The sequence below is a fragment of the Diadema setosum genome, chromosome 3, assembly GCF_964275005.1.
Source record: "Diadema setosum chromosome 3, eeDiaSeto1, whole genome shotgun sequence".
NCBI classification, from domain to species: domain Eukaryota; kingdom Metazoa; phylum Echinodermata; class Echinoidea; order Diadematoida; family Diadematidae; genus Diadema; species Diadema setosum.
The window spans coordinates 17,987,141-17,999,586 of record NC_092687.1 but is presented as its reverse complement, the minus strand read 5'-3'; the positions used below and the strand labels follow the sequence as shown (position 1 = coordinate 17,999,586).

Sequence of the window (12,446 nt, the reverse complement as noted above, 5' to 3'; positions counted from 1 at the left end):
ATGGTAAATGTGATGAGTGTCAGTGAGCTCTGTAAATTGTTGGATAAGGAAGGAAATGCATTATTAGTTGTGTTTGCAGCATATATCTTGTTGGTTCTGTGTTCCCTTGTGTGAGTGAAGAGTCTTGTATTTTTCATATTACAGAGATTAACCCGTTGAGGACGAGTCCTGAGTATACTCGGGCAGGTGTCTATGGGAAATGCGTGTTGTAGCAAAATCAGTCCATCCAAAATGGGTTAATGTCCCTGTAGATCTGTTTTAGATGTGCACCAGCAAGTGGTCACAGAATTTAGTGTGAAATAAGCAAAATCTAGTTTGATATCCTTCAAGTTTGATAGTTGGAAATTGGTGCTGACCCTTTGATTTCCTTTTCATGGAGTGCAACAGTTTAGGGCATGGTTTAGAAGTATAAATATTGTGATAATTTAATGAAATGTATTATATTAGTACAATATAGGGTCTACTTGGTAGACTATTGAATCTGGGCACAATGCAAACAAGGAAAAGATGATGATATAATAATAGCACTGTATGTGACACATTTGATGACAAACGCGTGCAAGTCATGTTTCCCAGCAATTTTTGTAAGGTTTAAAACTTGTGTTGTATTGGACTGCAGATGCTGTTAAAGCATTTGCTTTTATTTTTTTCATGTTTTGTAGCTGCAACAACTTCTCATTTCCCCTGCTATGGTTATAGAAAGTTTGAGAACATGAAAATGTGTTGTTTTTAGTTTCCATTTAAAGCTGTTTCTCTTAAGTGCTGAAGTTGTAATAGCCTTAGCTCTTTTGTGTGCAATGAGTGCCAATTGACACAGAAAACCCCATAGCATTGTACACACTGTTCAAAGTTCCTGGTACAGAAAGGGTTAAGAGAGTAGATGGTTTGACTGCCAGAGGGAATGGGTTAGCAACAAAGTCAAGTTGAAGGTATTAGCCCACATTTGTAAACCTGCAGCAATTGGTCTCATAGTTAGCATGGAGTTTGGGTATGATTGCAGTAATACCTGTGCAAAATTTCGTTCCAATTAGTCCATTACTTTCATAAAAATAAATGAAAATGCACCGTATGCATGCGTATAAAAACGCTCGCTAGCTTCGGTCCACGCACGTACTACATGCATGCGATACATGTGTAAGTTAATGTACGTAGCTAGCCCGCGCTCGTAATTCGATTTTGGGTCGGGTAGACCCGGTTTGAAAATTGATTTTAAAACGATGATTTTCTCTCTTTTATCGAATGGTATAGACAAAGAGCAACAGGTGACGTATGTTACTGTTATAACTTGTACTTGAAGTCATATTGGACCTGTTTAATGCAGTTTTGATTTTCGTGGGTTTGCAAATGTGGGCTAGTACCTTTATAGGTACAGTTTTGGTTGTGGTCCTAATAAAAGATGGGCCCCACGTTTTATTAGGACCAATTTTGTCTATGGATACCTTGGTCATTTCAAAAGATACTTTCATCAAATAAACTTTGAATTTCTCTTAGAATTGTATGATCTTTCATATCTTATGAATGATTTGATGAATATTGATTTTGGTTGAGATATCCTAAAATAAAATGATCCTAATAAATAGCTGGTCCCTTCTTTTATTCGGACCACAACCAAAACTATACCATCCCTTTTAACATTGCAGAGAATTACACTTCACAGGATGGATGTGTGAAGCTTCTCTTACATGATCAGAGTATTCCTCAGACTTTGTTAACCCCATCATTCTTATGAGCAATGGCATCAGATGCTACAGTAATATGAAAGATTTTGAGACAATGGCCGTGAATGGGTTAACAGCAAAGTATGAAGTACAATGAACTGGCCACTCCTCTAGCAATGGCATGCAATGATTGAGCACAACCATGAAAGATTTATTTTTTCTTGGTCCCTGACCCCTACTCATCAAATTGTCGTGGTATGTCGACTGATAAAGAGGAGATACACTGTAGTTAGCTATTCTGAGTGTACTCGTGATATGGTTTGACTTTTGCTCCCGATGAATATTTGGAATTGTCTTGTGTGGAAGCCACAGTGTTTCATTCAGTGCAGTGTATTGGGAGTCGGTCACCGGCAGATTATGGAGCAGCGGGAAGTCCTCCGTGATGAAAGGATGAGGAGCAAGACACGCCCCCCTCCATGATGAGAGGATGAGGGGGGGGGGGGACACGCCCCCCTGTGATGATGATGATGAGAGGATGGGGGGGGGGGGACACACCCCCTCTGTGATGAGAGGATGGGGGGGGGGACACGCCCCCCTGTGATGATGATGATGAGAGGATGGGGGGGGGGGGGTACATGCCCCCTCTGTGATGAGAGGATGGGGGGGGGGGGGGCTAGGACACACACCCCTGTGATGAGAGGGAGGGGCATGTAGAAGGATGATAGTAGGATGGATAGGCTGGTTAGAGTAATGTAATCAAATTTGTTCATTTTTACTTCCCATTCCTTTGAACCAGCAGCATGCTTGTTGCGTGGTGCATCTTTTTTTTTTTTTTTTTTTTTTTTTATGAAATGCATTCCAATACCACAGACTCCACAGTTTGCATTTGTATGAGTTGTTGCAATGTTAGGCATGCCATGTGAAGGGCTCTGTGGTTGTTAGAGAATGACCTTTTCTAAGGAGTGCATAAAGTTTCAGCATGTTAAGAAAACTGTTTCATTGGGGAGATATGGAGAAAATTACGTAGTATAAATTGTATTTTCTGGATTATTGCCATGGACTTTGATACCAACAAGTCTTCATTTTACCCTCAAGGTGCCGAGTGTGTACAATGTTGTGGGATTTTTCAGTGCCAGTCAGTGTTCAAAGCATGCAAAGGGTTAATATCCATTCTCACCCAAATTTTGTGGGAAGAAAAGAAATATTTCACATCAACTAACTCTAGGAGTTGCAGTGACTCAGAGCTATGGCATTTTTGTTTATAAGGACAAGAGTTTTATAGGTCCTTCTCCGGTAACAACCCGAGTGATTTTATATCCATCCTGTGTGGTATTAACGTAAAATGGTTTTTCCGGTAACCATGTTATACTGGTACACACCTGCTCCTGAAATGTTCATGAATGCAAGCCTTTTCTTCTGCAAAGTGATAAGGTGTTGGCTCTCTCCCTCCCTCCCTCCCTTTCTCTTTCCCTCTGTACGTCTGTCTCATTTGCATATAATACTGGTGCCATTTGCATATTATGTAAGCTCTTTGATTCCGGAGCAGGCTGAGCCGCGGCTGCCAGACGCACAACAGAACTCTCAACGTAGATTTGTATTACGCCTATTAATTTGCACCACACCAAAAAAAAAAAAAAAAACGTGGTTGACATTTTCCATTTGTGTCTGTATTTAACCCATTGACTATGACCTGGTTTTGCTATAACACGTTTCCCATAGACACATGCCGGAGTTTAACGAGTGAACTCGGGGACTATGTCTTCAACGGGTTAAGTGTTATGCAAAAATGTCTGGAGGTGATATCTCCGATGGACGACGATTATGCAGTGTCATTGAGATGTGGGGGGGGGGATCAATGGGTGACAATTTGTATCTTTCCAGACAGACAGACAGACAGACAGACAAACAGACAGTCAGAGAGAAGAAGAAAAGCAGAGAAATTTCCATGGAAACGAAGCAATTTCATTTTGTGGCATTAGAGTATGGTAGTGTGAATGATATATTGCTACAATACTGTGTGAAATTGATTTGCTGTTTTCAAATAGTTCACAGTGGTTGTCTGCATAACATGAATGTGTGTTTAGGGAGAGTTGAAATGTTTCAACAAAAAACTATATCTCACTTGCATAATATTTATGCAAAGAGGTAGATAAGAGGTAGATGAGAGAGAGAGAGAGAGAGATAGAGGGAGAGAGAGAAGGAGAGAAAAGCAGAAATTTCCAACGATACAAGGCAATATAATTTTGCGGCATTGTGATATGGGATGTTGAGCATATATATTGCAACAATGCTGTGTGAAATTAAAGTGCCTTTATCCAATAATTTATAGTGATTGTTTGTATAACAGTGATATATCTTTGGGAACCATAATAACATTTCAAATATGAAATAGATTTAACTTAATAGATTTAACTTAATAGATTTAACAATATCTAGAGAAAAGGTAGGTACTGGTAGATTAGGAATTTTTAGTTTTACAGGACAAGGACAGAATTTCTCATGAAGTATTTTTTTTTTCTTTTTAGTAGAGCTTCATTTTTTTTTTTAATGGTGATGAGTGTAATTCTGAATGAGGGCTCAGCTGTAAAGTAACCCTGAGTGATTTCATAGCTAGGCTTGGTTGAAAAGGTGACTTGGCATGTGTCATCAGAGGGCTGGTGGCCTTGCTTTTTTTTTTTGGAAGTCAAATATGTCTGCTCCCTCTTTTTCTTCGAGACTATTTGTGTGAATATATTATATAAGAATTTTGCTTGATGACCAGGACCGTTACATTGAGACAATTAAGTTACAGATAATTATTTCAAAGAAAATTACAGACACGAAATGAAATTCTCTTGCACTCGATGTTCATCAGTGGCAGCTTCATTTAATTTTGTATGGTGATGAGTGTAATTCTAAATGAGGACTCAGCTGTGGAGTAACCCTGAGTTGATTTTATAGCCAGGCTAGGTGGAAAAGGTGACTGGGTGTGTGTCATCAGTTCGACGAATGGCCTTGCGTTTTTTTTTTCCTATTTCTTTTTCTACTTGTAGTGAAAGCCTCTATCTGCTCCCCCCTCCATCCTTTCTTTATATCGTCTACTTTTTCATCTCTGTACACATTTCTATGTCTCTCTCCTCTCCCTCCCTCTCTCCTTCTCCCTCCCTCTCTCTCCCCATCACTACTACCCCCTCTGTCAATCTCGTACTCCCTCGTACAAGTAGTTGTCCCATCTATAGGCTTTTGCCAAGGCCCTCTCACTGTATGACGATGAGTGAATGGGGGCGAACGAAGCGAGCTCAGCTGAGTTGGGCAGCGTGAGGGCCTTTTGACATCAGATGTGCATCCTTATGTTAGTTCTTTGGATTTCAGACTTTTGCTCTGCGAATATTAGGGAGCAGAAATTGAACAATCTGCGTATTTGGATACGGCGAATGCATACCACAGACCTCAACTAGTGGTGAATGATGCATACAAACAGGCCAATCTACACTAACATGGAGGATAAGGGGAGCACGCTATTCCATTTGGCCGACCGGAACCTGTTTATATGACTATTCGGTAGGGTTCGCATGTCATGAATAGTAATGTGTGAAGCAGATCTCAGAAGGCCCTCGCCCTGACCCGCTCAGCTGGGGTTACTTCAGTCGCCTGTTATAGCCATCATACAGTGAGAAGGCCTTGACAAAAGGCTATCCCATCTATGAATTGCTCCACATCAGTCTACCAGCATCCACCTCTCCTCAGCTCTCACTTTCTTCTCCCTACCTCCCCCCCCCCCCCTCCTCCTCCTCTCTCTCTCTCTCTCTGTCCAAGGACCCGCTCTGACTCATATTGGTTATTTTGGGGTCATGTGATCACCATAAATGTGACAAATGATGTTCGGGGGCCTCACAGGATTCCTCTTCCCTCACCGCTGTGGCCACTTTCGATGCGCGTGCATGCTGCACTTTGCATGAGAATGATAACCCCCTCCAGACCCCCATTATGACCACGCAATTGCCACCATAGATGAAAGCATCATTACGTATTGATTGGGAGAGACAAACTTTAACCTTCTGATGTGTATGATGATGTGTTGCTCACACCCTTGCTGTGCCATTTTAATCAATGTTTCATTACCGTTGTTGTTTCACTACTATTTGTCCTGCTGTATATAAGGAGAATGAATTATAACACCGTGAATGAAAAACGAGATGTTATAGATGTTACTTTTGAGAAGTGCCCAGGGAAATTAATGTTGATCTTCCTATGTCACCACATGTCTTAAATGAGAACTAGTAATGACCTGTCGAGGTACAATTATGTATCATATTCCGTTCTTATAGACCATAACCATTTGAGAATTGCGACACTGGTATCACATGTCAAATTGTTTCTTCTTCTTGTTGTATGAAAGTTAATCACAGAAAGAGGACAGTAATCTGACTGATGTAAAGTGCTGACAGAACCTCATTCCAGGCTGTCCTTCCTGTCATCTTTTCCAACATTCGGGAAGAAAAAAAAAAGCTACTTTATTGTATTTTCAATTTTCCACAGTTAGTTTAATGATCATCACTCTTTACGCTTGTTTTGTTCTCTTCTACAGACCTTGAAGACATCACAACCACAGACTCAATAAACATAGACAGAGGGTAAGTGGAATGCTTGGGTGCACTGAGTAAACCTAATACCATCAAGAACTGCTACGAACACCGTGCGAACGATTTTTAGACAATTTCGTAAGATTTTCTTACCAAGGCCGTACGAAACAAGTGTCTGTAGACCGTTTGTAGACCGTTTTAGAGTGTAACTTCGTACAAAACCCTCTCTTAGTAAGGCGTTTGTACGAACTCCAAAATTCGTATGAATGCATCGTTCGTACGAACCTTTGTGACCATTAGCTTAACTTTGACACTGCTTTTACCCTACTTGGGTTTGCTTTACATATTAAGCCATTGTCAGAAGACAGACTTGAAGAGTGACTGTGGCATTGTAGTTAACCCATTGAGGACGAGTCCCGAGAATATCTGGGCAGGTGTCTATGGGAAATATGTGTTATAGCAAAATCAGTCCATCCTCAAAGGGTTGAGATTAGTTAGGATGCTTGTGATACACAGAAATTACCCGGTAAGCTTTATTTCTAGACGTGACTATGACGAGTGAGTGTTGGTAGACCTGCCCTTCACGTTATCAAAAAGAGAATATGGTGGAACCTTGTTGGATCTAACAAATCGAATCGTCTTATCTATAATCCTAATGTGATAAACCTGATGTAATAAGGTAATTGTCATGGTTTTTAGGTCTTTGTTATTGCAATGTTTCTCTCTTTCTCTTTTCAATTCAAAGTGATAAGACAATTTAAAAGGATCTTTGTCAATGCGTTGTAGGATGGAAGGAAATCACTTGGATGAATCGGCCACACTCATCGAGGCTCCGGTCTCCGCATCTCAAAACCAGTCGGAGGAGAGTGCCCCGCCCAGTGTCATCCGCTCCTCAGATCAGCCGGAGGAAGCCATGCAGATGGAAGGGGGCTCCAGCTCCGTCAAGTCCCGCTTCGAGAAGGGCGAGATCTCCAACGCTGCCCCCGAAAACGAGAGGGGGGTCTCGGAAAGCACACCCGTAAGACGGGAGGACGTGGTGAGGTCGAGCGAGTCTGCGTCCGAGGTGAAAGTCTCGTCGGGCGGCATCGGCAAATTCAAGAACATGTTCGAGAAGGGCGGGGTCACAAATCTTGAGACGCAGCCGAAGAAGGACCCGGTGAGTGTGGGATCACTGAGCGACTTCGAGAGCACCAACCAGGGAAGTCACGTCGCCGAGAGCACGCCCGTGGTGCGGCCGGACGTCATCCGGAGCAGCGACAACTTTGAGGACCCCGGCATCCAGAAGGGCTACTCCAAGTCGCTGAAGAGCCGCTTCGAGACGGAGAGGATATCGAACATCGAGGAGAAGCCACGGGAGAAGATCGAGATTGCATCGCCGGAGGAGAGGAGGGTCTACCAGCCACCAGAAAGGACCGCCCGCCCCGACGTGGTCAATGCACAGAGTCAGCCTGAGGACCCAGGCATCAAATTGGGTAGAAATGCTATTTAATTCTTTTTTTTTATTTTTAATTCAAATGAATTTATTGGGAATGTTCTGCATCAAATATATATTACTAATGAAATGCAGTCATTTCTTTTTGTTAACAAGACAATAGAACATACAGTGTGTACATCTGAATATAAAACTGAGATATATACGTGTACAGATTAAAGAAAAGAATAAGATAACACGTCAATTTGGAACCAATCGGGATAAAGTGAATCAAATGATCAGACTGACTTATGGTACATTTATTGAGAGTTTAAACGAAGACTGTCATCAAATAAGCATATAGCTTGAAGATACGACAGCCTTGAAAGAGAAGGAAAAAAAAAAAGAAAATGGGCAAAACATACATTTTGTATACTTATCGAAAAGAAAAGAAAAAGCAAGAAAAAAATACAGTAACATTCTGGCATCACATTGCAATAACAAAAATTGTAAAAACACTATATATACAGAGGGTGAGGTGAGTGAGGTGAGTGTATTTAAAGATGATTAAGACATTGACCTGCCACAGTGAACACTCTGTCATTGCCTATTTTCAAATATTGGTTTTTATATGTTTTGCCTGTTTTCCTTCACCTACTCAGACTGCTCTGCTTTTGTGTTTAATCTGTAATGTCTATCATGTCCTACTTTCTTGTCCTCTTTTGCAATGGTTCTAATATTCCAAAATCCCTTTTCATGTACATACGCGTTATTCATCACAAATGTCAAGAACTTGATTATTACGTGATATCTTATTAGTGCCTGGGAGTCAGAGGCATGTCAAATTGCATTTCCACACTGTTCTCAATTTAACTTTAGTACAATGAATGAAATAAGAAAATATTGGTAGAATTTTCTTGACAATATGATAGGAAGATAAGAAATTTGTGAAATTGGTGGTGCTGGTTGTTACCACTCATGCAAATTTTCTAGGCTGATAATGTCGTCACTGCACAGCATTCCCATTGACTGAAGTACGGGAACATTACAAATTGTTTTTTGATACAAACTGCACAAAGTTTATGGCGAAACGTCCTCTTGGTTCTGAACCTGAAAGTGTGTAATATTTACTAATATTTATGAATGAAAAGTACTGAAATGTACAAAGCCAATTTTGATACCAGAGCTACCATGTCTCCCTGATTCTACAAGAGGCTTACTGAAAACTTCACCATTTCTTCATGTCTTGGTAAGAGAATACAAAAATCTCCCCAATTCGGGAATTACAAAAATTGTATATCGACCCGTTGAGATGCAGGTATGGTTGTAGCATGGAAGCACATCGGTGATAGCTCTTTGGAATCACCCTGACATTGAGATGTGCTAGTGTTGGCAACCCTGTGATAAATTGAGTCACCTTTCCACCACCTCCTCCTCCTTTTAATCAAAAGGTCAAGGGAGGTCACTTCAAGTTTCTTCAAGAAGGGGAATTATTATTTGCCCAATGAGCTACAAGCACCACACTGGCATCTTCTCAAATTGCTCTTTAGATTTACTCTGATGTGGAGATACACTACAGTATGGTAATGTTTGCTGCCCTATGACATTCAAATTGACACACCTTTTCTTCTGCCCCTTTAATCAAAAGGTCAAGCGAGGTCACTGAGGAGTCTCTTTGAAAAGGGGAACGTCAGCAATGTGGAGGAGCGGCCCCGCCCGGTCCTCGAGAGGACACCACGCTCGTTGGAGGAGTTCAGCATGAAGGACGAGGGGGCTGAGAGCACCCCCATCCAGAAGGCGGACGTGGTCAGCTCGTCCAGCCGCGTGGATGAACCGATGAGGTCGGCGGAGAGCACGAGGTCACTGAAGAACCGCTGGGAGACAGGTCAGGTCGAGCGCGTCCCCGAGCAACCAAAACCGCAACTGGAAAGAACGCCGGGATCCCTAGACAACTACAGCATGACTGTGAGTTTTTGGACTTTATCATCGATGGGGTGACAAGACCTCATATCTCAAATTTTTATGAAAGTCATTTTTTTCAATTAGTCGTGAGGTTATCAGTTAAAGTGATGTCCTGTCCAAATCCCAAGTTGTCTTACCCCCAAAACAAAGTCACCACAGCATGTCAAAGAAAAGGTGATCCCATTTATATAGTGCTTTAAATAGCCTGCCATGTCTTTTTTGCTCTCATGAACATTGACATTTTGTAGATACGAGGTTTTGTCACCCCAACAACATTATGCTGTCCTCATCACAATATGTGCCTTTATGTCTTTCTCAGATTTTGTAAATCTTGTTTTTAGTATCTGATTAATTCAAGTGAGATGTTGTGTTTGTATACACGTACTTGACTTGCCACTGAGTCTTAGATCACATGAATGGACTTAAACACAGATTTTGAGTGTCTCTGTTGGACTGCAACCTACTTGTAGAAGTTTAGTTGCTATGGTAACATAATGCAACGTAATGTAGAACAATGTTTAGAACAAAATGCATGCACACTATGACAATAAGATCACATATCTTTAACCTGTTGAGGACGAGTCCCAAGTATATTCGGGCAAGTGTCTATGGGGAATGCATGTTGTAGCAAAATCAAACCATCCTCAATGGGTTAACAATTATGCATATCAATGTATCATAAAAAATATGAAAATATGGATTAAGGTTTTGAATTGAAAATCTTTGTGATAAAGAGCACTTGATGAAGCCTAGGGGTTAAAGGTCAAAATTATTCTCTCTGTCCAGATTCTATTCCAACTGATATTTATGGAAAGCTGATTCTCATATCTGAATTCCTGTACACTTAGATACAAAGTTGTCACTGTGGGCCTATCCCACATTATGCATTACGATGATGATGTATTCAAGATTTTGTAGATTTTTAATTTGCCCTAATAATGTGAAAACTGGAAAAACAATTACGTATGTAAACATTTATAATTAGTTTTGAGACTTACAGTTTCCATTACACTCATTTCTCTGTTTTAAGATGGTTGTGTCTGAAAACCAGCCGGTCGACCGCACAGACATCGTCAAATCATCTGCCACAGGAGACGATTATCTAGCATCAAAAGGTATGTTCACATTACCTCAAGTGTCCCGACATGTAGCAATGGTTTCTGACTGTAGCCCAGCATTCGAAGACTGAACATTTTTGTGACTTGCTACTTTCTCTCCGTATTACAGTTTTAAATTTTCATTGTTAGTTATCATTCTGAAGGTCTTTTATTCTTTTTTTTTCCCCCAACCCTTTTTTCTTTGTTCACATGTGATTGTTAGTTTTGGTTGCAATTTAAAAAAAGCTTTTCATTTCTAAGATTGTGTGAGATTCTTAAATTGGCAAAACATTTTTAGAACGTCAAATTTCTTGTTTCTTCATCAAATTGGCAAAATTTGATAAATGTCTTAATCTTAATTTGTACAGACATCATGCATTGAACCTATTCCATCTTTTATCGTACTCAACAATAACTTGGGGCAGCAATGACATCCAAGAGATCATAGATATAGAAGGATTGTATGAAGATACGTGTGCCCACCCAGCTCAAAACCCACAAAAAGTTGCAAATTTGGATTCTCTGTAATGGAGCAAAATATCTCATTTGGTATGACCAATTCAAATTTTTAAAGTTTGTCTTACCTGGGAAAGTAATCTTTTCTCTACCTACATTGCACTGTCAAAGTTTTGGCAGCTTGAAACAAAACCAAAATGAATTATTTACATTTTTTCCAAAGACGCTTAACTAAAAGACAGGAAAGTGTGCGCTAATCCTGTACAAAACAAATGGACAGCGCGTGGTCCTCAAGCGTATTATGCACGTCAACTGAGATGCGCTGTCTTTGAAGTTAATGGACAGCGCGCGGTCCTCAAATGTATAACGCACATCACCTGAGACGCACTGTCTTTGAAGTTGTTGTTGCTGTTTATCAAGTGTCGTTGATTGTTTTTCGATCATGTTGTTGCCAAAATTTTATCTCCACAAAATAATCCTTGTTACTTTAAAATCGTGTTATTCAAAATAATCCCCTTAATCGAAAAAAAGCTACGACTATAATTTTTGAATCTTTTTAAGACAATAAAAATACCACTACCAGTGGAAATGATTGATGTTTGTAGGTGTACTGAGTTTGTACTTCTCTCTCTTTTGTATCGTCATGTAGGGTAGCCATTTTGTGTCCATTTTTATCGCGCGCCCTCGTATCTTGTTATCTCTACTATCTTTGATTTTTTTTCTGGATCATTTTTTTCTTCTTTTTTTTTAAAGGGAAGGTAAACCCCAAAAGCAATGTGGATTGAGTGAAAGCAGCAACATTAGTAGAACACATCAGTGAAAGTTTGAGGAAAATCGGACAATCGATGCAAAAGTTATGAATTTTTAAAGTTTTGGTGTTGGAACCGCTGGGTGAGGAGACTACTAGAGGATATGACGTATGAGTGGACAACAATACAAAGAAAATATAAAGGAAATTCAACAAAAATTCACTTTTCTAGAATTATGAAAGAGCAATGGACCAACCTCTTTCAGAAAGCAGGGGGAATAATTGCTACCCCTAACATATGTCAATATCAAGTTGATGGAATTTGTAATTTTCATGAAAAATGGATTTTTGTAGAATTTTCTTTATATTTTCTTGGTATTGTTGTCCACTCAAACGTCATAACCTCTAGTAGTCTCCTCGTCCAGCGGTTCCAACACCAAAACTTTAAAAATTCATAACTTTTGCATCGATTGTCCGATTTTCTTCAAACTTTAACTGATGTGTTCTACTAATGTTGCTGCTGTCACTCAATCCACATTGCTCTTGGGGTTT

General features: G+C 40.2%; 1 protein-coding gene across 1 annotated transcript in view; it reads left to right on the top strand.

The window, feature by feature from the left end:
• Positions 1 to 12,446, top strand: part of LOC140246659 (uncharacterized) — a 189,622-nt gene that overhangs the window by 174,373 nt on the left and 2,803 nt on the right. Inside the window, exons 9-12 of the mRNA XM_072325997.1 lie at positions 6,226 to 6,271; positions 7,007 to 7,692; positions 9,280 to 9,596; positions 10,624 to 10,708. Of these exons, the coding sequence (XP_072182098.1) occupies positions 6,226 to 6,271; positions 7,007 to 7,692; positions 9,280 to 9,596; positions 10,624 to 10,708 (1,134 nt within the window). The remainder of the gene's footprint in view (positions 1 to 6,225; positions 6,272 to 7,006; positions 7,693 to 9,279; positions 9,597 to 10,623; positions 10,709 to 12,446) is intronic.